The following is a 26,739-nucleotide window of genomic DNA, read 5'->3' as shown; positions in this document are numbered from 1 at the left end:
CCACCACGCCCAGCTAACTTTTGTATTTTTAGTAGAGATGCGGTTTCAATATGTTGGCCAGGCTGGTCTCAAACTCCTGACCTCAAATGATCCAACCGCCTCAGCCTCCCAAAGTGCTGGGATTACAGGCGTGAGCCACCGTGTCCAGCCTAGATTACCTCCATTTTTTAGATCAAGAAAACAGTTTGAGCTGGGCACAGCTGAAACTCCCCTGGGAAGGGGAGCCAAGGTCCAGGATGAGGAGGAATTCTCAGGTATGTAGCATTCCTGCCGGTGGCAGGACAGGGAAGGACATAAAAGATTTGCTGGTAGTCACAGTATTTTATTATAGGAAAGAGCCCTGAAATAATCTCATCCAAGCCCCTTAAAGACGAGGAAACTGAGGCCCGAGTAATAGAGGCATTTTTCTGAGGTCACAGTGTGACTTGGGGACAGCAGCTCCTGCATTCCACCCAGCAGAAGGAAGTTGGGATGGAGCTACCAATTGGTCACATCTGCCGAGAAGCGAAAGGCTCAGCAAGAAGAGGCAAGAACAAAGGCCTCGGGACCTAGTCTGAGGAAAGCAGTTAGAGCTGGAGGGCTCTTCAGGTGTCTCGGAGCTGACTCAGGGCAGATGGCAAGGCCTGTGCTGAATGAACGAATGAGGGAATGGGCAATGGTGAGGAAGGGCAGGGGGACAGGAGAACCAGGCCACTGAGGGGCTGCTGGGACCAAGGGAGCCAGGCTTCAAGGAGGAAAGAAAGGAGAAAAGGAACCAACTTTGGTCATCAGTAGCTGTCCATGACCTTGGAATAGATGATCCTAGTGGAATGCTTCAGGCAGAGCTACCCGGGAAGGAAGTGTGGAAGGGAAGGAGGTGAAGAGGAGGCGGTAGGTATAGACTGCAGGAAGGAGCCAGAGAACAGAAGGTGGGAGTCTTCAAGTATTTGAAGTTGATTTACTGCATCAACTCAAGTGGTTTCCAGGAGAGGAGCATGGCATTCTGGGGCAGAAGGGAGAGGTGGCAAGTCTGAGAAGGAAACCAACAAGGGTGGTTGGCAAGGTGGGCTGGAGGGCCAGGGACAGACAGTGTGACTTGTGGAGGGAGGACACCTCTTCAGAAAGAAACAGAAACATGTTGAAAAGGGACTGACTGCAAGATGAAGCGGTGTCCACTGGGTCTGGGTCAAAGTCATCTGGTGCAGGAGGGGGATGTGGAAAGGGGGCTGGAGTGGAAAGGAGTCTGAGCAGTGCTCTCGCCAAGGAGCCACTGCGGGACCTCATTCACATCAAGCAGCACCCATCCGTCCTGGGTCAGGTCTCAGGTATTCTGGGTTCACCTCTAACCTGAATCCACAGCCAGGAAGCCGCAATGGAGAAATGGCTGAGGAGCATTCCAGCCTTGGAGTTTGGCCTGGCAGAGATGTCCAAGGTCATGATCATTGAGATAGGAGGGGAAGGCAAGAGTACCTGGATGTGAGGTTCGGGGAATGGGTCCTGGGCAGCTGACAATGAGGGCACCTGAACCCAGCATGACGGGCTTTGTGTGAGCAGGTAAAGGTATCAAAGTCTGAGACGGGGCGAGGGGAAACTTCCTCATGCAGCGGTGTGGTGTCATGGGGAATGAGGCAACCCCATGTCACAAAAGGAAAGAGATGAACCCAGCAGCACCCAGACATAAACCACGGTCTGGCTTCAGGGAAGAGGAGTGGGCCCTTAGCAGGAATCTCCGTCAGGGCAAAGGAGTTTTCTTGGGAGTGATGGAGGGGCATGTCCTCTGCTGGCAACCACTCCCCAGGCAGCAGAGCCAAGTAAGTGACCAGATGAGACTGGGTAAAGGAGGCTGGGCAGGGACAGAGGCAGCCCTGCTCCCTGGAGCCCTTAGCCCTTGGGCAAGGCCGGCAGGAGGGTTGTGGCACTCACACGTGTGTGACTTGCAGGAGGTCCCATCCCACCATCTAGTGATTCTGTCCATCGCTCCTGGCCTGCAGCCCTGCCTTGGGTCACTGGAGGGCAGATCAAGGACCGACATATGGCATTCCAACCCCATCTCTTTGCTATTTGTTATTAACAAATTTATTTACATTTCCTGAACCAAAATTAATTGTAAAATTTAACAGGAAGGGGGTAACATGACCTCTAAGGTGGGCTGTACACAAAGTTGCTCTATTTCCAAACTAATAACTTGAGTCCTCACCCACAGCTGGGTCCCCTCTTCTTCCTTTGAAAGGAGATACAGAATAGCACCAGGCTTCCGGGAGCTTCAACATTTAAAGAGACAAACCCACGGACACAGAGAAGAGTGAGAAGAACCACAGTACAAATTATAATGAAAGAAAAAGTGGCCAGAGAATCGATAGCAAACCCATTTCTGTCTCCAGATTAATGGCTTGGCTGCCAGAAATGGGGGGAGGTCCTTGGGGAAGGAGAGGAGGGAACGAGAGAGGAGGGTGATGTGGAAATTGGCAGGTGACACACTGGCCCCGGAACAGCCGAACTCTGGGCAGGCAGCTCAAGCTGAGGAGGCAGAGAAGGGCCAAGAGGGGTCCCAGAGGGGGCTGTGGCCACATCCTGGGCTCAGGGGAAAGGTCAGTGCTGGGCCCCAACTAAGTGCCTGGGGGAGGGAGCTCTGTGAGTGGTGCAGCTCGAGCCCCTCCTCTGCTTCATATGTTCCTGAGGATCTGTGTGCGGGAGCGTGGGGGGCTGGGGGAGGGGATAAACACAGGCATTTCAGAAAGCAGGAGCGGCCACATGCTCGTGGGAAAGGAGGTCGGGGTTGGGGGTGGAGCACAACAACAGCTAACCCGCGGCTCTGCAGAGAGGCAAGGGCCTGCGGAGGGCCAGGAAGCCAGGCCAGGACTCCTGCTGCCCCAGCTCCTTTGTGGTCCCTCCCCATGCCAACTTTGCCTCTGTCTCCTGGCGTGGGTGGCCAGTCTCAGCTGGGCAAGCCCACTGTGGACTCTGCCTGGTCAGGAACATGGCAGGAGGCGGGGGTAGGAGAGGGCAGCCCCCAGTCCAGATTCTGTCCCAAAGACCTGGCCAGTGGGAGGGCTGGCTCTGTTGGCTCCATGGGACAGAAACACCTAGCGTGACAGCTGCTTGCTGGACTTCAAAGGCCAGGCCCGGGCCCCCTTCTGGCTCTTTTGGGGAAGTCCTGGGGCTCTGCCCCTCCTGTGTCCTGGTCGGCCCTGGCCGGGTGTGCAGCACGCAGCAGGGGAATAAATTGTATCTGTGGCCCTTCAATCTGGAGCTGCCTGGCTCCGTGAAGAGCCAAGCACCTTGGGGACTCACAGGAGCAGCTCTCTGCCGGCATGGGGCTGGGGCTGGGGCCAGGGTTGGGACCAGGGCTGGGAGACAGGGCAACAGGGCACCTGGAGAGGCTGGGGGGCCCAGAGGCATCGGGAACAGCTGGCTCCTGCACTGGCTGGCAGGGGCTGTAGGAGGGAGGTAGACCTGCTCTCTGCAGGTGCTCCTGAGGGCTGCACACTGGTAGCTGAGTGCAGGGGGGCTGATGGCCGGCCTGGAGCTGTGGGGCAGTTGGGGAGCTGGCCAGCCTCCTGGGATACAGGGCCAGGGGTTGCACACTTAGAATCCTCAGGCCGTGGGGGCCATCCTTCCCCCGGCCAGTGGGGCTGTGTGGCCCAGAACTCTGCTGGTCTGTCTGTGGGCTACCAGGGAAAGGGGTCTGGGAGAGACAGGCAGGTCTGTGAGTGGCACAAGGGCTGGAGGGAGGTGAGGAGCCTGGACTCATGGCCTGGAAGGGGAAGACAGGGAAGATGCTTGCCACCGGTTGTCCTGGTGCCACAGGGGTTGGGTGCTATTGGGACAAAAAATGAAGCCTGTGGCCAGGAGGCCCCCACTCTCTTCTCAGCATTGCCACTGGGGAACTGAACCTTACGCTTGTGGCCAACAAGTGCCAGGTCTGGGCCAGAGGAGAGTTCCATAAAACCAGAGCTAGGCAGCAGGCGTTGGCAAGCAGGGTTCCTAGACACCGGTGTCTCTGGGGTGTCCATAAACACATCAGATAACCCCCTCAGGTCCTGGCAGCTTGCTATAGGTCCAGGTACCTCACCAGTCCCTGCACGTTCAGCTGGTGCCTGCATGCTGTTCACTGTCCCATCCTGCTTTGGGATACCTGACACCTGGCAGCTGTCTTCCTTCCTTATCCTGGGAGATGCTGCCCTGGGATGGGAGGGCTGGCGGGGGTGCAGAGTCTCAGGACAGAGAGGGTCACAGTCAGAAGCTGGGGAACCTGACCACCTGTTGGGACAGAAACACCCAGTGAGCTGCAGGTTTCAACTTCACAGCAGGCCTGGGCCAGGGCTGAGGGCACAGGGAGAGCCGCCACAGCTGGCGGTTCATGTGCCGAGATAGCTGCCTTCTCTGAGGCCCTGTGTGAAAGTCCTCCTGTTTGGGTCTGAACCTGCCGCAGCAGTTAGCACTGTGTGCACTTCTGTTGGCTCTGTGGCCTGTGGTTGGGGCTGGCCAGAGGAATAGGTTAGAGGCTATTCCATTTCATGACTTCACAGAGGAGAGGCTGTGCCCTTTGGCAGCTGAAGAAAGCAGTGCAGTTCCTGGCTGTGCAAGTTGAGCTTGAGGTGGAGATTTGGGGTGAGAGGTGAAGCCATAGCTCCAGGTGGGAGAGGGTCTGCCTTGCTGGCAGCAAGGGGAAGCGGAGCTCAGAAGGCCCTGGAATTCCCACCAAACCCCATGCAGTCCTTCCTTCTGGTGGTGACTTCTACAGAGGGAGAAAGACTTTACTCTTCACCTATCTAGGAGAGGCCCAAGAACTACCCCCCTGCTCCCTGGCCAGAATTGCTTATCATCCACATCAAAGCCCGTGGGGTAGGAAGGGAGCCACAGTCTGGTCTGGGTCTAGTCTTCATCAACTGAAGCCACAAATGGAGGTCTTTTAATTATTTTTTGGCCACCCCCAAAACAAACAGGACTGAGGATGAGGGGAAAGGAAGGTGAGAAAAGAGGAAAACATCACAGTCTGGTCCCAGCAGCCACCAACCTGAGGGTCTCTTCCCACCCAGAGGGCAACAGAGGAGACTGCAGACACAGTTATGCCTGCCAGCATGGCACTCACCTGGGGAGGCCGGCCTGGAAAGGGATGTCTACAAAGCTGTGGCTGAGCTGGGCAATGATCCTGTCCACTTCTGCATATGGATGGGCTTCTAGGGCAAAGCCCTGGTGCTTGGCACTCTGAAGATGCTACGAGGGGGGCGAGAGGAGGACAGGGCATTACATGAGGCCTGGGGGGAGGGGGACATGGAAGCTGACCTCTCAGCCCATGCTATGGCCCTGGAGGACATAGCCATAGCAGCGTGGAGATTGCACAGGAAGGACTCATCCCCAGTGAGCAGGATCCCTCAAGGCACTCTGGGAGCAGCTGCTTGGTGGGGAAGGGGCTCACCACATGGAGCTCCTCAAAGGCCTCTTGGCAGCACTCGCAGTAGCCTTTCTTCCTCCTGGGCATGGTGCGGGCAGCTGATCGCAGGCTTGGCTCTCCATCCTTGGATTCTCTGGGGAGGGTACATAGTGCAGCAAAGTGGTTACTGCTGGGGCCCTTGGGGGAGGAGCCACTGCTTAGGGCCTGGAGCCTAGGTCAAGGAGGGGAAGGACTGAGATGGCCAAGGGGCTGGGCAGGCACTGGAAGGCGGGCCTTCCCTGAGCTTGGTACCAATCATCTAAGAATGGCAAGAGAGGAACAAGGAAGAAGACGTCTGGAGACCTCCCTGTGGGCAGTCTGTCTTATCTCTCTCCTTCTCTTTTTTTTTTTTTTTTTTTTTGAGACAGAGTCTAGCTTAGTCACCCAGGCTGGAGTGCAGTGGTGTGATCTCGGCTCACTGCAACCTTCGCCTCCTGGGCTCAAGCCATTCTCCTGCCTCAGCCTCCCGAGTAGCTGGGACCACAGGCGCCCGCCACCTCGCCCGGCTAGTTTTTTTTTTTGTATTTTTAGTAGAGACGGGGTTTCACCGTGGTAGCTAGGATGATCTCGATCTCCTGACCTCGTGATCTGCCCGTCTCGGCCTCCCAAAGTGCTAGGATTACAGGCTTGAGCCACCGCACCTGGCCACTAAAGGGCATTTCTATCTGGCTATCCAGCAAACTCGGCAAGTTCAAAACACTCCTTTTAAAGACTTCCTAAGTATGACACAAAACCCAGAAGATATACAGAAAAACTCATAAATTCAACTATATACAACTTTAAAATATGTATGCCTGGCAAAGAATCATTAGCAAATGACATGTTAGGCTTTGTGTCCCCACTCAAATCTCATATTGAATGTAACCCCCATAATCCCCAAGTGTCAATGGAGAGATCAGGTGGAGGTAACTGAATCATGGGGGTGGTTCCCCCCATGCTGTTCTTGTGATACTTAGTTCTCATGAGATGTGATGGTCTTATAAGGGGCTCTTTCCGCTTCGCTCGGCACTTCTCCTTTCTGCCACCTTGTGCAGAAGGTGCCTTGCTTCCCCTTTGCCTTCCACCATGATTGTAAGTTTCCTGAGGCCTCCCCAGCCATGCTGAACTGTGAGTCTATTAAACCTCTTTCCTTTACAAATTATCCAGTCTCAAACAGGTCTGTATAGCAGTATGAAAATGGACTAATACAGCAAAGTTAAAAGACAAACCACAAACTTGGGGTTTTGTTGTCTTTTAAAAGTATTTACAACTTCTCTGCTCAGGGAGGCTTAGAAAAAAAATACATAGGCCGGGCGCGGTGGCTCAAGCCTGTAATCCCAGCACTTTGGGAGGCCGAGACGGGTGGATCACGAGGTCAGGAGATCGAGACCATCCTAGCTAACACGGTGAAACCCCGTCTCTACTAAAAAATACAAAAAAAAAAACTAGCCGGGCGAGGTGGCGGGCGCCTGTGGTCCCAGCTACTCGGGAGGCTGAGGCAGGAGAATGGCATAAACCCGGGAGGTGGAGCTTGCAGTGAGCTGAGATCCGGCCACTGCACTCCAGCCTGGGCGATAGAGCGAGACTCCGTCTCAAAAAAAAAGAAAAAAAAAGAAAAAAGAAAAAATATATATATATATATTGATTTATTTACAACTGCCAGGTACGGTCGCTCATGCTTAGAATCCCTGCATTTTGGGAAGTCAAAGTGGGAGGATCGCTTGGGCCCAGGAGTTCGAGACCAGCCTGGGCAACATGGTGAAACCCCACCTCTACAAAAAATATAAAAATTAGCCAGGTGTGGTGGTGCACACCTGTAATCCCAGTTACTTGGGAGGCTGAGATGGGAGGATCGCCTGAGCCTGGGAGGTGGAGGTTACAGTGAGCAGAGAAAAGAAAATATTCACAACTAATGACAAAGAGCTCATTTTTCTAATAGGAGAAGGGCTCTTTACAAATAATTAAAGTGATCAATAACCCCAATAAAAAATGGGCAAAGTATATAAAGAAGGTTCACGTAAAAAGAGACTCAGACAACCAAACATATGCAAACATACTTAGCCTCATTCATAGTCAGAAAAAACAAAAATTATAATTATACTGAGATACAGTTTTTAATCTGTTATACTGGAGGTCAACATATCTGCCAGTCACAGCATGAGGCGAGGGGATGGGAAACAGCCTCTCTCATGCAGTGCAGGTAACAAATAAGTTGGTATTGAAAGGGACCAGGACAGCAGGGACCAGGGCTACAAAACAACTCCCGAACTAACTTAGGCAAACAATTCCAGGAATCTAGAAAGCAGAACAGACCAGGTGAGCAGACCGGGAAAACAAGCCCCTGATAGACGTCATCAGTGTTTCAAAATGTAACCGAAATACCAGCAATGGCGGGAACCGATCATAATCAGCCAAATCACCTTGTTCAAATGTCAGCCAGTCCTAAGTCTGATGTGTACAAAATCCCCTATGACTCTGTGCCTGTTTACCCCGACTATAAAAATGCTGTCTGGAGCCCAGTTAAGGAACTTTCCCGCTCGTCTCATGACTAGTGAGGAAGTTCCAGGTTCGAACCTGTAATAAAGATCCTTGCCGCTTGGCTTTGACTCCGGACTCTGGTGGTCTTCTCTGGGGAATAAGCGGTCTGGGCATAACAGTATCTCCTGCATGAAAAGCCATTTGGCTGAATTTATCAAAATTATAAATGCCTATATCTTTTGACCCAATATTTCTATCTTTAGGAATTTACTCCACAAATACAATTGTTCAAAATTGCAAATTTACTCTGAACATGATTTTCATTGGAGCTAATCTAAGCATCCATGAATAACAGACTGGTTAAATAAAATACAGTAAATACATTCCATATAATGGAATAATGGAATACCCTGCAGCCATAAAAGGGAACACAAATTTTTTTTTTTTTTTTTTTTTGAGACAGGGTCTCACTCTGTCACCCAGGCTGTTGTGCAGAGGTACCACCTTGGCTAACTGCAACCTCCGCTTCCCATGCTTAAGTAATTCCCCAGCCTCAGCCTCCCGAGTAGCTGAGACTACAGGCTTGCACCACCATGCCTGGCAAATTTTTGTATTTTTAGTAGAGGTGGGGTTTTACCATGTTGCTCAGGCGGTCTCAAACTTGTGGGCTCAAGTGATCCACCTGCCTTGGCCTCCCAAGGTGCTGGGATTACAGGTATAAGCCACTGTGTCTGGCCAGATTTTTTAAAAATATAAAAATAGAGATGGTGGTCTCATTATGTTGCCCAGGCTGGTCTCGAACTCCTGGCCTCAAAGTGATCATTCCCCCTTGGCCTCCCAAAGTGCTGGGATCACAGGCATGGTCTATCTTCAGAGATAGTTCATAGATACACAAGTACATGTGTATCCTTCATTCCCTCTTCTTACATAAAGAATCATGGCCAGGCGCGGTGGCTCAAGCCTGTAATCCCAGCACTTTGGGAGGCCGAGACGGGTGGATCACGACGTCAGGAGATCGAGACCATCCTGGCTAACACGGTGAAACCCCGTCTCTACAAAAAAATAACAAAAATTAGCCGGGCATGATGGTGAACACTTTTAGTCCCAGCTACTTGGGAGGCAGAAGAATTGTTTGAGCCTGGGAGGTGGAGGTTGCAGTGAGCCGAGATCATGCCACAGCATTCCAGCCTGGGCGACAGAGCGAGACTCCGTCTCAAAAAAAAAAAAAAAAAAGTAAAAATTTAAACACTTCTTCCTACACAGGTTTTCCACACACATACACACACACGTCTGGAACTCTGATGTGCTACCAGGGCCAACCCCCTGCCTAGGCTCCTCACATGCAGATACCAAAGCTTCATTGCTTCATCTTCCCTTTAAAGCCTCTTAGCTCCTCTGTGATCCCAAGGCCATCCCAGGCCTAGCATCACTACCAGTGCCAAGCCTGGGTCACCTTCTGACTGGCTCTCCCTGGTATCCCTTATATTGGGACTTAACCTCACCTCTTTCTCTCCTTGCTCCCACTTCATCTACTGCCACATTCCCTTAATTTTTCCCCTCTTATTTGTACTATTTTCTGACCCACAGCCTTTGTCAGATGGAAACCACAGACCCTCCTTGGCCCCAGGAACTCTAGGGCTAAGAGTCCGCTCTGTTCTCTCCTGGTCTATAACCCCATAGCCCAGAGGTTAGAAAGGGTCTGAGAAGGCATCTTACCCATCCCCTGAGCTGAATTCCTTCTCTACTTTGGTTAATGAGGGTTCAAAGTCTCAAACATCTGCAGAGTAGACATATTAACAAGCCCACAAGCCATGAGTCACGTAATGCAGTGATCTTCTCTCCTGCCCTGCCCCTTAGTTATTCCTGACGTTTGGCCCAACCAGTTTAAACTTTGATATTCACTAAAATCACCTGGGAGCTTGTAAAATGCAGCTTTTGGGGCTCCATCTTCAGAGATTTTGACTCTATAGATGTGGGGTGGAGTTCAGGACCCTGCATCAGGGTTTCACTCTGTCACCCAGGCTGGAGTGCAGTGGCACAACCATAGCTTACTGCAACCTTGAACTCCTGGGCTCAAATGATTGTCCTGCCTTAGCCATCTGAGTAAGTGGGACTACAGGCACTTGTCATCACACTTGACTAATTTTTTTTTTTTTTTTTTGAGAACGGGTCTTACTCCATCGCCCAGGCTGGAGTGCAGTGGCACGATCTCAGCTCACTACAACCTCTGCCTGCCGGGTTCAAGAATTCTCCTGCTTCAGCCTCCCGAGTAGCTGGGATTACAGGTGTGCACCACCATGCCCGGCTAATTTTTTTTTTTTGGCATTTTTAGTAGAGATGGGGTTTTACCATTTGGCCAGGCTTGCCTCAAACTCCTGACCTGAAGTGATCCGCCCACCTTGTCCTCCCAAAGTGCTGGAATTACGGGCATGAGCCTCTCTGCCCGACTCATAATTTTTACTTTTTTTTTTTTTGTAGAGGCAGGGTCTTGCTATGTTTGTGTGCCCAAGTTGGTTTCAAACTCCTGGCCTCACGTGATCCTCCCACTTTGGCATCTCAAAGTGCTGAGATTACAGGCATCACCCGTTGTGCCCAGCTAGAACTTGCATTTTTAATGAGACCTCAGGGGACTCTGATGATGGTGGTCTATAGATATGAGTTTGAGAAAGCGGTCTATTGTCCTCTGTGTATACTCGGTAAACCCTGCCGAGCACACCATGTTTGGTTGCAATGGTCCATGCTCTGGGGGAAACAGTGCAGGCCAGGGGTTCTGGGCGGACAGGTTAAAGAGTGCTGTGGCTCAGCAGTGAATTAACAAATAAGTCTTCTTGGACTCTTAAGGAGAAAGGGGTGCCCCTTACAACCCTAGCGCCTCCCTTTCTTCTTCAAGTTAAATTCTTCAGTACGGATGAAGAACACAAAATAAAATGGATGAATGCTCCTAGTCTCTGTTCTCTGGGCTACATTCCCAGAATAGACTTTGCCTAAGGAGCAAACACATGGCCATTCCCAAATCTGACCAGCAGGCCCCCAATAGGGAGGACTTTGGCCCGTAACCAGCCCTTGGTACTCAGGAACCAGAAAGACCCACCTGGTATGGTGCATGCTGCCCAGGGTCGTCAGGGCTTCAAAGGGACTTACATCTTTGGGTCCAAGAAAAGAAATTTCAGGAAAGGATTTAAACTGATGATGGAAAGGACGAAACTTCCTGCAACAGAGAAAACTTCCACTTTGACTACAATGGGGAAGGTAAAGGCTGAGGAGGGGGCCTCGCCCAATGCCCTAGAATTCCAGCCCTGATAAAGTAGACTCTCACCTCCACATCTTTTAAATTCTGTAACAAAACTCATCAGCCTTTCTAGGTTAAATTAATACGCATGTTCTCCCCGTCTACTTTTCAAACTCATACCACTGCCTCCCTGAAATCCTATAAGCACCCTCTGGGTTTATCCTACATCTAAGGAAATGAAGCCCAAGGGGTTCTGTGACTTGCTCAAGGGCTCACAAATAGTTAAGTGGCCAAAGTCAGATCAGAAGCCATATCTCCAGACTCCCGATCTACTTTTCCCCACCTTCCCATTTTGTTTCTTGACCCTACAACAATCTTTGATGACTCTAGCCTGGCAGATTCTAAATGGAAGCATGTTTAAACCAGAACAGTTATTTCCCTGTTCTGTGAAGCGTTCTTGCTGGTCCTTAGAACCATCTGAGGGCTGGTGTTCTGACCAGAGAAGACAGGCATAGTGAAGGTTCTGGATAGTCAGACCTGGACTGAGTGGTTCTGGCAGTGTGCCTGAAGTTGCAAACATTCAAGAGACTTGCAGAGACAGAAGTGATCTGTGTATACTTCGCAAACCCTGCCGAGTGAGGTAACTGCTGGGCGCACCATGTTTGGTTGCAATGGTCCATGCTCTGGGGCAAACAGTGCAGGCCAGGGGTTCTCAGGGAGCAGGGTAAGAGTGCTGTAGCTCAGCAGTGAATTAACAAATAAGTCTTCCTGAACCCTTAAGGAGAAGGGGGTGCCCCTCACTACCCTGGCGTGTTCCTTTCTTCTTCAATGCTGTTTTGTTTCTGCTTAGGGGGCTTAAAACTTGAGGATGGGCAGGCTAATAGGCCTAATAGGCTTTGAAGACACCTGCTTCAAAACAGCACATAAAAAAAATCACAAGAGGCTGGGTACTGTGGCTCCCATCTGTAATTCCAGCACTTTGGGAGGTCGAGGCAGGTGGATCACCTGAGGCCAGTTCATGACCAGCCTGACCAACATGGCCAAACCCCGTCTCTACAAAAAAATAACAAAAATTAGCCGGGCATGATGGTGAACACTTTTAGTCCCAGCTACTTGGGAGGCAGAAGAACCGCTTGAAACTGGGAGGCAGGGGTTGCAGTAAGCCGAGATTGCGCCACTGCACTCCAGCCTAGGCGACAGAGTGAGACTCTGTCTCAAAAAAAAAAAAAAAATCACAAGAAATCTCAGCTCCAGTTGGATCTTCTCTCTGGCCTATAATGCCAGGAACACACACATTATTTACCCCCCTCTGGTGACAGTGCCCGCCATGTGCAGTGCAGATACTGAGGCTGTAACAGTGCCTCTCAGTCGCTGCATATGTATCATGATTACCTACATTTAAATAGGTGTGAAGGGGCTGGGGATGAACACACACTCCATCCCACTGGAACTGGAAGGGAGCACCTCTGTACCATCCTGTTGTTCTCTCCACTTGCCTTTGGGCCATCAAAGCCAGCACTGCACTGTCTGCAGGTGCTGAGAAGGGACCCTGGGCTTGTCTGGAGTATGGGCAGGCATGCCAGGCTCCTAGGGCTGGTCTCAGCTGCCCTGCCCTTCCCTGACTGAGTCACACAGACAATTCTGTGCTAAGTAGTCTCTGCTGGATATACACGGACTTATTTCCTTTAAAACATTTATTTAGGGCCGGGCGCGGTGGCTCAAGCCTGTAATCCCAGCTACTCGGGAGGCTGAGGCAGGAGAATGGCGTAAACCCGGGGGGCGGAGCTTGCAGTGAGCTGAGATCCGGCCACTGCACTCCAGCCTGGGCAACAGAGCCAGACTCCGTCTCAAAAACAAACAAACAAAAATTTATTTAGTCTGGGCCGGGCGCAGTGGCTCACGCCTGTAATCCCAGCAGTTTGGGAGGCCGCGGCGGGTGGATCACAAGGTCAGGAGATTGAGATCATCCTGGCTAACACGGTGAAACCCCGTCTTCACTAAAAATACAAAAATTAGCCAGGCGTGGTGGTGGGCGCCTGTAGTCCCAGCTACTCGGGAGGCTGAGGCAGGAGAATGGCGTGAACCCAGGAGGCAGTGAGCTGAGATCGCACTACTGCACTCCAGCCTGGGCGACAGAGTGAGACTCCGTCTCAAAAAATAAATAAATAAATAAACAAACAAACAAACAAATAAATTTATTTAGTCTGAAAATGCCTTTTCGGAAAAAAATTTTTTTTTTAAATTTTAAACTTTGAGAAAATTATAGATTCACATAGACTTTTGATCTTGTACTTACTGAAGATTCAGTGATAACCAACATGGCTGCTAATAGCTCATCAGGTCAACAATGTCAATGGGACCCTCCTGCTCCAGGGAAGAAGAGGCCATAATGGTGGACAGAGAAGACACAAGACAGGGCAGGCAGGACACCTGGATTCTAGCCTTGGGCTGCAGTTTATTAGCAAGGTGGCTGTACACAAGTCCCTTCCTTTCTCTGACCTCAGTTTTCCCCATTAGGAAGAGACAGACTCTCCTCATGCTTTTTTCACCCAGGGCTGTCAGGAGATAACATGAGCCAGAAAAGGATTTTTCAAAGCAAAACAGAAAGGCTTTATCAAGTACAGGGTGGCCTGAAAAGGGAATCCCCAATACCACCCCTAGCACCCACATTTCAGCCAAGATGACATCTTGGACTATACTAGCACCGTGACTGGGTCAGTAATGATTTGACATGAAATGTCAGCATACACCCAAGGGGAAAGGAGCTGCAATAATGAGCCTGCATGGGACACTATGAGCTCACAGAGCAGAGTTTTAAATGGAGGTAATTCACACACAGGATCATTAACCTCTGACTCATTTCCAAGAGGACTATTCACTGTATAATGCCACTCTCAGAGGCTCCTCCTAGTTTGCGTGAGACTTCTCCATGACAGTGGGAGAGAGTGGCTTCTCAGGAAGATGAAGGTGCAGGGCTAAGGGGCTGCATGTCTTCACATTAGCTTGAGGCCCCTGAGCACCCCTCCCTCCTCCCTCCTCTGTGAAGGCCTAGCTGGGGCAAGCAGAGAGAGGAGGTCCCACTCACCTGCTTTCATCTTCGATTTTGAGGAATGGTGCCTTCAGTCTGGCCACTGAAAGGGGAAGAATGCGCACATTAGCTATCTGTCTGCCCCTGTGCAGGGCCTGCACCACACATGCAGGAAATGCTCAGAGAGAGGAGGCTCTGCCAAAGCCTAAGAGCCTTGCAAGATCTGGAAATCATGCCACCCCAGGCTGCGCTCTCCATTCACTCAGATTTCCAGCCTCTATCCCTGGGAGAAAGGTTGCATCAGTCGGGAGATAGGCTGTAGTTACACTGAAGCCCTAGATGATGGGCCCTCCCACAGCAGGATGCAGGAGCTCCTGTGTGTGGATTCTGGAGGCTATCGACCAACCAAAGATGCCACCATCATCAGACACTTGGCTGGTTTGCTGGGAGAAACCCAGTCCCTGGTGGTTTCTGCTAAAAGCAGGGTGGGGGTGGTCATTCCCACAAAGTCTCAGGTCCTTCCTAGACCTCTGCTCCTGGAGCCTCAGGATACTGAGGGGCCTAAGAACAACTCCCCCGGCAGAATGTTCCAGGAGGACCCTGGGATTTTTGGAGGGGAAGCAGACAGGAAGAGGGATAAAGAGTGTTCAGTGGTCTTATGAGCAGGATGGTAGAAAAAATATCACAGGTGAAATATAGTTCCTTAAAAAACAGGGCAAAGGAGTGCTGAGAAGACGAATTTGGAGTCGATTAAGAGATTCACCCCTATTAGATAGTTATTCGCATAGCTTAGAAAATCTCTTAGGCATCAGGACCCACAGTGACCAGGAGCCCTGTGGAAGGTGCAGCCAAGGCAGCTGAAAGCCTGGCCCGTCTGACAGCCACAAATTCCCCAAAGATGCTGGCACCTTACAGCTCCCAACTGTGCTTGAGGCCACCAGTAGCACCCAAGCAAAAAGCAGCCTTTTCTCCTTTAGCAACAGTTCTCATTAAATACTTTTTGGGGACAATTTCTTGTCTTTCTAATTAACTGAGACAGTTATTAAAATCAATTTCCCTACAGACTTCCTTGAATTCTGAGCATGAGAGAGGTGCCAAGTGACTTTTCTTAGCTCCTGCTTGTGCATGAATAAATGCCACTGAAAGAGCATCTTTGGGAGAAACATCCAGGGGGAGAAACTCTCCTGCTGTCCAAGAGAAACCAGGAGATAGAGTCCATCAATCCGCCAGTTTGTCAGTTTCAGGGAGTTTGGCAGTTCTGAAAACGGTAGGCAGCTGTCAAACTGCCCACCCTCAAACTGCTACTGAATCAGAAGGAAAAGGATGCTGAACCTCAATTGATGCACGGAAACAGCCAGAGGACACAGGAGCCAAAGTGTCTGCATGGGGTCTTGGCTCTAAAGGAGAAGCCCCGGCCCAGCAGCTTTGGACTTGCTCTTGGACATGTCTCTCTTGCTCCAGAAACCTGAGGCCCAGGCCCTGGAAACACAAAGGGGCAAGATAACCTGGACTCGCTTGCTGCCACAGAAAAGTGAGCAGATGCTGCCACAGAAGGAGTCATGGGGAAGTGTTTAGGGAGGGAGGGATTGCAATTAGATGAAGAAAAGCTACCACACTGACCTTTCCGTGTTCTTGACTCTGCTGCTGGACATGTTCCCTAAATGGAAAGGAAAAATAGGTTAAGGATGTGAGGAAGCCACGGGGGTCAAGGAACTGGGCCTGATAAACCAAGTGGCTGCCAGTCTGTCCCACTTTGCTTCCTGCTGTTGAGAGGCTTGCAGAACCAGACTCTTGAGCCCTGAGCTGGAGCAGACCTGGGCACAACGGCTCCCTCCTCGGCAACACAATGAATAAGGGTCACTTGGTGTGTGAATCTTAATGGCAGCTGACTGTGCAGGGAGTGCAGGACAGTGCAGAGAGCAAGAACTCCGGAGTCCCAGAGGCCTGGTGTGAACTGCAGCTCTGCCACCTGCAGTGTGAGGAGGACCCACCGACCTCATAGCATGTTGCATAGAATAGATGCTCACTAAACGGTAGCTTTATTTTCTAAGTACTGATACTGTTCCAGATACCCTATAGGACTAGGATAAAGACAACGGCCATTTGCTTTCCTCTGTCCTATCTTGTGTACTCTGATTCTGTGGGTCAAATTCAATGTTTAAGCCAAGGTCAAACAAAGCTGATATTAAAAAGTAAATGGAGGCTGGGCATGGTGGCTCACGCCTGTAATTTCAACATTTTGGTAGGCCAAGGCAGGTGGATTGCTTGAGCTCACAAGTTTGAGACCAGCCTGGGCAGCACAGTGAGACCCTATCTCTAAAAAAGAAAAAAAAAAATATTAGCCAGGTATGGTGGCGCATGCTGTAGTCCTAGCTACTTGGGAGGCTCAGGTGGGAGGATGGTTTGAGCCCAGTAGGCGGAGGTTACAGTGAACAGAGATGGCGCCACTGTACTCCAGTCTGGGCGACAGAGCCAGACCTTGTCTCACAAAAAAAGTAAAGTAAAATAAATAAATAAAATACAAAGAAAAAAGAGTAAATGGATCTTCTGGTGTATACCTGAAAAATAAGTAAATAAATATAAAATAAAATAATCAGCTTTAGCTGGAAGGCCAGGATGATGGTGGATCCATGACCACCTGTGCCTCTGGGCCCTAAGAAGTTTCAGATTCTCCTCTAGGCCACACCTTGAGGGCAAACACAATCCAAAGAAGCCTCTCACACTCCCTTGCATATCAGCACATTACATCCAAAACTCACTTCACTGCCAGATATCTACAAAACTAATTTTTTTTCTTTCTTTTGAGACAGAGTCTCATTCTGTTGCCCAGGCTGGAGTGCAGTGGTGCAATCTCGGCTCACTGCAACTTCTGTCTCCCGGGTTCAAGCGATTCTCCTGCCTCACCCTCCCAAGTAGCTGGGATTACAGGCGTGTGCCACCACACCTAGCTAATTTTTGTATCTTAGTAGTGACAGGGTTTCACCATGTTGGCTAGATTGGTCTCCTGACTTCAAGTGATTTGCCCGCCTTGGTCTCCCAAAGTACTGGGATTACAGGCGTGAGCCACTGTGCCTGGCCTACAAAACTGATTAAGTTAAAGTGAAAATGCTGTGCATCTACATAGAAGGGGAGAATTTTTGACATATTTGCTTCTATGTGCATAGAGTCCTAGAAACTGTTCTCACTGTTTGTTAGGAAGGGAGGCCAGTGGTTGAGAAGCTGGAGCAGGGAGAGACTTTTTGTTGTACACCCTTTTGAATTTTGAACAACACAAATTTAACAGCAGCAACGTCCCCAACACTCCTAGAGGAGAGGGTGTCAGTGTCTGAGTGCTCCATTCACTATATTTTTAAAGTTTTTTTGAGACAGAATTTCACCCATTGCCTAGGCTGGAGTGCAGTGGTGCGATCACAACTCACTGCAACATGCCTCCTGGGTTCAAGATTTTCCTGCCTCAGCCTCCTGAGTAGCTGGGATTACAGGCATGTGCCATCACGCCTGGCTAATTTTTGTATTTTTAGCAGAGTCGGGGTTTCACCATGTTGGCCAGGCTGGTCTCGAACTCCTGACCTCAAGTGATCTGCCGGCCTTGGCCTCCCAAAGTGCTGGGATTACAGGCGTGAGCAACCATGCCCAGCCGCTCCATCCACTTTGGATGTGGTTTGCTAGTACTGTTAGCTAATTAGCACTGTTAACTAATAGCTATCACTGTTCATCCTGTGCCTGGATGCCAAGCTGTGGGTGGATCTGTAGATTTAATCCTTCCTCAGACTGAGGCTTGGGTGAAGATACTGTGGCTTTAAACCAGGTTGGGCTCTCTTGATGTGATACACACAGTTCTAACACCAGCAAAGAATGGAAAACAAACAAGGATTTAGAAGATGGCAGCTATTTCGATCACTCCTTCTCACCCCTGCAGTATGCAGACTTATTCCCAGGTTAACAGCTGTCCCCAAATAGCAGCCTGGTCAGTGCCATGGGCATTTATGAACCTTATCTAGTCCAGAACTACTGTAAGGCAGCCCATGGCCCAGGTGGCCAGGTCATAGGGATGTCTCAGCAGGGTGTGTGCCATGGGAGGACTGCAAGTGCTGCAGAGAGAAGAAAGGGTGTCGCAAAGCTATGGGTGCTAGGACTGAGGTAAGTAAGAGGCTGCATTCCCCTTCCATCTTTCAGAATGGCCAGGAAGAGATGGCTTGGGCGGGCCATGGATTTACCTAAGTTGTCACTGATTTCACTGAAAACCATCCATTTGCCCTTCAGTTCAGCAGGATGACCTACCTCTGGCTTCTTTGGCTCTTGTTTTTTCACACATAAAGAGGCAAGAGACAGCTGCTGCACGTGCATCATCATTTCTGTGGAGAAGACAGAGGGTTTGTGCCAAAGGCTTCCAGTGTTCACTTACCTAGCACAGCCCCTTCCTGGGCTGCAGGACTAAACTCGCTTGGCCAGCCCACTGAATCACTCCAGCCTTGCCTGCCACCTTCTGGCTACACATTCCCTCTGCATCTCCTGATGGCAGAGGTAAGGACTGGGTCCTCTATCCCTGGAACAGCGCCTGAGCGGGTGTCATGCTCTTTTGCAGCACTGAATACAACTCATCTTTGAACAGAAGGTGCCTCAAGGCTTGCTAACGACTTTAAGGCACCACTGAAGAGCTGCGGCTGTGAGGGAGGCCATGCTGTGTGAACTACTCAGCTGTACTCTCAGGTGAAAGACCAGCAAGGGTTAAACATGCTGGCACTTCTCTAACAGAGGAAGGCAGAGGAGGAGATCAAGTCAGAAATGGCTGATTTTTCAGTGAGATGAAGCCCTCCACATCCCAGACCAGGAACTTCCCCTGTATAGCCTCTAGACTCCCCTGGAAGATCTTGGTACCAAGAGGTGGGGCAGCATTCCAGTCAGCACCTATGGGCTGTCCCATCTGGACCAGTCCCCTAAAATGGATCAGAGAAAACTCCAGACTCAAGAATGGAGTTGGGTATGAGATTACTCACTGCCAGCTGGTTCAAGACAACTATTCTAAACAGGCTGCAAACGGGTTGTTTACAGTGTGAGAAAAGAAGGAGCACAAAATTTACAGCCGAGTCAAACTGAGAGTAGTGGTCTACACTACACACTCTAGTGAGACCATGGACAATTTGCCTAATCTGTTTGAAGCTCAATTTCTTCATCTGTATAATGGGGACAGAGCTGCAGTGAGGATTAAAGGAGGTAATTCATAGCACAGAGTCAATACCTGTTAAGTGGTCATGAATTTTTTTTTTTTTTTGAGACGGAGTCTCGCTCTGTCACCCAGGCTGGAGTGCAGTAGTATGATCTTGGCTGACTGCAACCTCTGCCTCCTGGGTTCAAGTGATTCTCCTGCCTCAGCCTCCTGAGTAGCTGGGATTACAGGCATGCACCACCAGGCTCGGCTAACTTTTGTATTTTTAGTAGAGAGGGGGTTTCACCATGTTGGTCAGGCTGGTCTTGAACTCTTCACCTTGTGATCCACCCACCTTGGCCTCCCAATGTGCTGGGATTACAGGTGTGAGCCACTGCACTGGCCAGGGGTCATGAATATTAAGGTAATTTCTGCATTTGTAAAACGGGATCATCACACTAGCTGGGGGAGAGCTGTAGCAGGTGACATGAAACAGCATGTTCTAGGGACCTCCTGCGGGACGCTGAGGCTATAGCCTGCACTCTGCATCCTCACCACTTTCTCCCTTCCCCACGTCCTCCCACCTTTGTGGATCAACATGGCAGCTGAGTACTTCTGGCTTCCAGTGACCAGAAGCTCACATGACCATGATCCTCCTAAAAGCTGACACTCCTGGTCATAGTCACCAACTCTCCCTCCACAGGAGCCCAGCACAGAAAGGGTACCATCCATGTGCAGAATCCTCACTCCCCAAGAGCGGGCATTGGTCAGGAGGCTGCTGCTGCCCCCACTGCCTCCTCCACTGATGCTCCCCTGAAATTACAACACAGAGTCAGGTAGGAGCAGAGACTCCCCAAGGCCTGAACGTGAAGGGGACAGATAGAAATTGCTTCTGGGAGCCCTGAGTCATCCATGGGAGGCACTGCGGGGAGGCAGGCAGGAGAGAGAGTACAGTGCCCAGAGAGTCCATCCCAACCCTCAGGAAGACATCCTGTCCTCCATATGGCCATGTTGGGAGGGGAAAGACCACTGGTCTGCCTATACATTGTGCTCTGGCCACCTCATGACCAGAAAGGAACACGTGCTTCTGAGAGAGCTGTTTGTGGGGAGGGCCTCTGCAAGGAAAGCTCTCAGCACAGTAAGTACACAACAAACATGGTGACCATCATCCTCTCTGAGCATGAAACTATGCTGGCTGCCGATCTTCCCCCTCCACTGGCTCAGTCCAGCAGCACTACCTCCCCCATCACAGCCATGTACCCCTCCTGATGTCACTAGCATGACTCTTTTCACAAGATCACCTTAACTCCTCCTCCTGCCACTAAACTTTAACAGCCCTGAATTTTCACACAAGGAATAAAGAGTTACTTGTAAAAGAAGTCTGGCTTCTGTACCAAGCAGCCCTGTCCCGCCACATCCCACATCCCCATGGTTCTCTTGGTAGGCTCCGGAGTTGGAGGTGGCTCTGGTTTCAACACTTACTCTCGAGGTGAATGGCTAAATAACTTGTCTGAGCCTCCACTACCTAACGTAGAAGAAGGAAATAATGACAATACTACATATCGCAGAGTGTGCAGTTTGAGTGTGTGCTTCAGAAGAACCTGGGAAGAAGGGTGAAATCCCTCCCTGTGCTGGAGACTACCCACTCTGTCCCATCTTGCTCCAGCTCACCTGGTTTCTGATGGCCTTCTGCAGCAGCTCCTTCCCTCTGCTTAGAGGCACCTGACGGGAGAGAAGAGCAGTGAGGTCTGCTGTTAGGCCATGTGTGCACTGAAAGATGTTTACACAGGAGCTGGTGAGGGGTTATGTCTTGGGGTTATGTCCCTCGGAAAGCTGGGAGCAGTGACAACTGAGGACTGGTAGAAATGAGAGCCTAGAAAACATCTAGGAGGTAAAGGTAAAGCCGCAGGAAGTTTAGGTAATCCTGAGGTGGCAGCCTGAACCTGGTGGAGAGAAGGGCACTCTGAATTCACTGAGATCCAATTGTTACAAATGTCCTGAGACCCCTCTTTAAGAGTCTCTGCATTCTCCAGCAGATAATGAAAGCAAATGTTTCACTTCAGAAGTTTTTGCTCGTAGGAAGTCCCATCTGTCATCACAATGCCAACAGCGTATGTTCATGGACATTTTAATATTAAGTTAGACAAAAATAAGAACGTAAGCCTAGAGGGGAAAAGCCATATTCCATTTTAAATCATAGACATAACATGTGTATTATCCAAACTCTTGGCCCTTCATACATGCAAGCAAGGAAGAAGAGAATGGCTGTCTACTCAGGGTACTCCTGCCCAAGCCCAGACCAATCCCAACACGTCTTTTCTGGTTTATGAAGAGTCTCTTCTGGTTTCTAAAACTCTGACTTTGAAGTCCTATAAAAACTGACATATGGCATAAAAGGGTAGCATGGGGGATAGTATGTTGCTGAGGTGTTTAGATCCAGAGCTATGATAAAATATTCTCAGTCCCTGAATTCAAATGAGAGATTAAATTAAGCCAGATGAAACTAAAACCAGAGACTGCCTTAAAAGGCTCACCAAAGCCTGCTTCCTTTGTTTACACAGCATACCTTTCCTACTCCATGAGGTTCTTACCGAGTCAATGGGTTTTTGTGAAGGCCTGGGGTGGCTGCCTTTTGGATCAACCATGGCCGATGTTTCCACTCTGACCTCACTGGGGTTAGGGCTAGGGCAGCCTCTTTGGTTTGTCCTACTGCTCTCTGCTTTTGCTTCTCTGCGGCTGGACACGATGTAACTTACTTCTTTGCTCAGAAAACCCTCAATTACCTGAAACCAGATCACAGAGATGGCTCAAAACCAAAAAGCAAATGCAGAATTGTCAATATAAAGAGGCTAGAGAAGGAAATCGTGGCTGCCAGGAGTTCCAGAATCAATGTCTTTAAATAGACTAAATGCAGTTCCATACCAAGTTCCTAAGAAGACATCATCCTGAAATCTAACAGGGTGTATATATACATATATATATAAATAAAACAGGTTTTGTCTCTAGGACTGCTGCCCCTGACCCAGTGGCAGAAGGCTGCAGGCTTTGAGTTCTATGAGCAGTTTGAGTTTGCATACAGCAAGAATACACTGAAAGAACCGGACAGGATTAAGACTAGCTTGTGTAAGCCATGATTTTTCTGTGTAAGACACACTGGGGACCAGGTATGGTGGCTCATGCCTGTAATCCTAGCACTGTGAGGGGCTGAGGTGGGAGGATCACTTGAGGTCAGGAGTTCAAGACATGCCTGGGCAACACAGCAAGACCCTGTCTCTGAAATTTTTTTTAAAATTTTTTAAATTAGCTGGGTGTTGTTATGTGCACCTATAGTCCTAGCTACTTGGGAGGCTGAGGCAGGAGCATCCCTTGAGCCCAGTAGTTCAATGATGCAGTGAGCTATGACTGCACCACCACACTCCAGCTTGGGGAGTGAAATCCTGTCTCTCTTAAAAAAGAAGAAAAAAAAAAGGCTAAAATGACTTATTTTATGTTATATATGCTTTATGACAATTAAAAAAATCTAGTTATGAATTGAAGCATTACATTTACCTTTTTTTCTTTTCTGTTTTTTTTTTTTTTTGGTGACAAGGTCTCAGTCACTCAGATTGGAGTGCAGTAGCACAATCTCGGCTCACTGCAACCTCTGTCTCCCAGGTTCAAGCGATTCTCCTACCTCAGCCTCCTGAATAGCTGGGACTACAGGCGCGTGCCACTATGCCCAGCTAATTTTTGTTATTTTTAGAGGAGACAGGGTTTCATCATGTTGGCCAGGCTGGTCTGGAACTCTTGACCTCAAGTGATCTGCCCACCTCGGCCTCCCAGAGTGTTGGGATTACAGGTGTGAGTCACCGTGCCTGATCACATCTACCTTTTTTTTCATCACCAGGCTGGAGTGCAGTGACACAATCTCGGCTCACTGCAACCTCTGTCTCCCAGGTTCAAGCGATTCTCCTACCTCAGCCTCCTGAATAGCTGGGACTACAGGCGCGTGCCACTATGCCCAGTTAATTTTTGTAATTTTAGTAGAGATGGGGTTTCACCATGTTGGCCAAGATGGTCTCAATTTCTTGACCTTGTGATCTGCCCACCTTGGCCTCCCAAAGTGCTGGGATTACAGGTGTGAGCCACCGTGCCTGGCTGAATCTACCTTTTTTAATATGGCAAAAGCAAATGCTAGAGGGTAGGAGTAGTGCAATCAATGATTATCCTATATAAATACAGGAGACTGTAAATGACCATACATTCCTCCTCCCATCCCAGTATACCCACTCCTTGGCAATATGACTTTGCTGTTCCTGCCATTAGGAGATGGGACCTACTTTTTTATGCCCTTCAATCTGACTTGATTGGACCAATGGAACACGGGGAAATTATGATGTGTGAGTTCTAGAGCCTAGGCCTCAGAGGCCTTGGCTTCCTGCCTCATTTTCTGGGAAGGCTGCCTTGAGACCACCATGTTAAATCAGCTAGTCTGGCACAGAGTGCCAGATGTGTAAGTGAGGCCATCTTGGTCTTTCCAGCCCAGGTGACCTTCCAGCTGAATGCAGCCTCAGGAATGAGCCCTGTTGAAACCACCAGATAAACCACCCAGCCAACCCACAGCATAATGAGAAATAATAAATTGTTGTTTTGGCCAGGTGCGGTGGCTCACGCCTGTAATCCCAGCACTTTGGGAGGCCAAGGCGGGTGGATCACCTGAGGTCCAGGAGTTCGAGACCAGCCTGGCCAACATGGTGAAACTTCGTCTTTACTGAAAATACACACCCGCACACAAAAACTAGCTGGGCATGGTGCCTGTAAACCAAACTACTCTGGAAGCTGGGGAAGGCTTGAACCTGGGAGTTGGAGGTTGCAGTGAGCCGAGATTGCACCATTGCACTCCAGCCTGGGCAACAAGAGCAAAACTTTGTCTAAAAATAAATAAATAAATAGAAAATAAATTGTTGCCTTAAGCCCTATATAGCAAAGGCTAAATGACGAAAGGACTAAAAGTTCAAAATGTAATTATGGGCCAGTTTGGTTATATAATCCTCATTCTATCCATCCTCACCGAGTTTCTGCAGCCCCGGGTTTCTGGGTTTGACAGCAAAGAGCCTCTCCATTACAAGCCTATTCATCCAGTTTCCCCTTTTGGGCCAAGCACTATCATGCTATTTTCTTTTTTTTTTTTTGGAGACAGAGTCTTGCTCTGTTGCCCAGGCTGGAGTGCAATGGCACAATTTTGGTTCACTAGCACCTCTGCCTCCTGGGTTGAAGCGATTGTTATGCCTCAGCCTCCCGAGCAGCTGGGACTACAAGTGCGCGCTACCACGCCCTGCTAATTTTTTATATAAGGTTTCATCATGTTGGCCAGTCTTGTCTAGAACTCCTGACCTCAGGTGATCTGCCCACCTCAGCCTCCCAAAGCGCTGGGATTACAGGTGTGAGCCACTGAGCCCAGCCTAAATACATATATTTTGTTTGTTTGTTTGTTTTTGAGATGGAGTCTTGCTTTGTTGCACAGGCTGGAGTGCAGAGGCACGATCTTGGCTCACTGTAACCTCCACCTCCCAGTTTCAAGCAGTTCTCCTGCCTCAGCCTCCCGAGTAGCTGGGATTACAGGTGCATGCCACCACACCTGGCTAATTTTTGTATGTTCAGTAGAGACTGTGTTTCACCATGTTGGCCAGGCTGATCTCTCTTGTCCTCAAGTGATCTGCCCACCTCAGCCTCCCAAAGTGCTGGGATTACAAGCATGAGCCACTGTGCCCAGCCCGTAAAAATATTTAAATGGAATCAAATACAGCAAATGCTTTTTACTCAAAGTTGTTCACCTGTGTTATTTCTAAACGCTAAAAATTATTAAGACTCTAAATGTCCACAGGGCAACAGTTAAGTAAATTAATAATTCACTCAAAAGAATATTATATTCCCATTGCAAATGATACATATGAAGGGCAATAATGATAGAAAAGTGCTAATGCTTTAAGGTTATGGGTAAAAAGTTGATAATAAAAACGTACTAATGCCAGCTGGGTGCTGTGGCTCATGCCCGTAATCCTAACCTTTTGGGAGGCTGAGGTCGGGGGACTGCCTGACGCCAAGAGTAGAAGACCAACCTGGCCAACACAGTGAGACCCTGTCTCTAAAATTTAAAAAGAAAGTACTCATATCACAGCTAGAAAAAAATAAGCATTGCCCTGCCCTTCCCAGCCCTGCCCTCAGCTCCCTCTTGCAGGCAACTGGGTAAGGCAAAAAAAAAAAAAAAAAAAAAGCCAGGCGTGGTGGCTCACACCTGTAATCCCAGCACTTTGGGAGGCTGAGGTGGGTGGGTGGATCACCTGATATCAGAAGTTTCAGACCAGCCTAACCAACATGGAGAAACCCCATCTCTACTAAAAATACAAAATTAGCCAGGTGTGGAGATGCATGCCTCTAATCCCAGCCCCTCGGGAGGCTAAGGCAGGAGAATCGCTTGAACCCAGGAGGTGGAGGTTGCAGTGAGCTGAGATCGTGCCATTCCACTCCAGCATGGGCAACAAGAGCGAGACTCCGTCTCAAAAAAAATAAAAAAAAAGGGCCAGTAGCAGTGGCTCAGGCCTGTAATCCCAGTACTTTGGGAGGCTGAGGCAGGAGGATTACTTGAACCCAGGAGGTCGTGACCAGTCTGGGGAACATGGCGACACTCTGCATCTACAAAAAAATACAAAAATGAGCAGGGCATCGTGGCAAGCACCTGTAGTCCCAGCTACAGGGAAACTGAGGTGGGAGGATCACCCGAGTCCGGGGAGGTTGAGGCTGTATGAGGCTGTAGTGAGCCATGATGGCGCCACTGCATTCTAGCCTGGGTGACTGAGTGTGGCCCACTATCAAAAAAAATAAAGAAGCACAATAAAACAAAGGCAGGATGGAGGCAGAAGGTAGATGGAAATTTACCCAGGGCTAGGAGTATTAAGGATATAGGGAGTTGCCCAAGCATATAGGGAGTGGTTTCCTTTTTGGGGTGATGAAAACGTTCTACAATTGACTATGCGATCATACAACTTACACATTTCTGTGAATATACTAAAAACCACTGAGCTGTGCACTTTAAATGGATGAGTTTTATGATATGTGAATTATATCTAAATTAAGCCATTATGACAGGAAAGGAGGAAAGAAAAATACTTAAAAATGCTGGTTGTCACTTGGAGTACTTCCACGTTCTCTAAAATTTCTAGAACGAACAGATAATATGTTTGTTTATTTATTTATTTATTTTAACATTATTTTTGAGACAGGGTCTTGCTTTGTCATCCAGGCTGGAGTGTAGCAGTGCAATCATAGCTCACTGCAGCCTCAAACTCCCGAGTTCAGGTAATCCTTCCACCTTAGCCTCCTGAGTAGCTGGACTATAGGCACGTGCCACTGCCCCCAGCTAACCATTTTTTTTTTTTTTTTTTTTTGAGATGGAACCTTGGCTGGTTTATGTCAAGTTATCCTATATG

General features: G+C 49.4%; 1 protein-coding gene across 1 annotated transcript in view; it reads right to left on the bottom strand.

The window, feature by feature from the left end:
• Window positions 1-306: 306 nt before the first annotated feature.
• Window positions 307-26,739, bottom strand: part of DBF4B (DBF4 zinc finger B) — a 46,884-nt gene continuing 20,451 nt past the window's right edge. Inside the window, 14 exon segments of the mRNA XM_011940106.1 lie at window positions 307-1,477; window positions 1,480-1,562; window positions 1,565-1,868; window positions 1,870-1,985; window positions 4,115-4,239; window positions 5,072-5,196; window positions 5,399-5,507; window positions 10,962-11,078; window positions 14,185-14,230; window positions 15,748-15,784; window positions 18,409-18,482; window positions 19,999-20,086; window positions 20,945-20,995; window positions 21,865-22,056. Of these exon segments, the coding sequence (XP_011795496.1) occupies window positions 1,322-1,477; window positions 1,480-1,562; window positions 1,565-1,868; window positions 1,870-1,985; window positions 4,115-4,239; window positions 5,072-5,196; window positions 5,399-5,507; window positions 10,962-11,078; window positions 14,185-14,230; window positions 15,748-15,784; window positions 18,409-18,482; window positions 19,999-20,086; window positions 20,945-20,995; window positions 21,865-22,056 (1,623 nt within the window). The 3' untranslated portion in view covers window positions 307-1,321.

Source organism: Colobus angolensis, unplaced genomic scaffold (assembly GCF_000951035.1).
Source record: "Colobus angolensis palliatus isolate OR3802 unplaced genomic scaffold, Cang.pa_1.0 Scaffold187, whole genome shotgun sequence".
Lineage (NCBI taxonomy): Eukaryota > Metazoa > Chordata > Mammalia > Primates > Cercopithecidae > Colobus > Colobus angolensis.
This window is presented reverse-complemented; position numbering and strand designations above follow the sequence as displayed.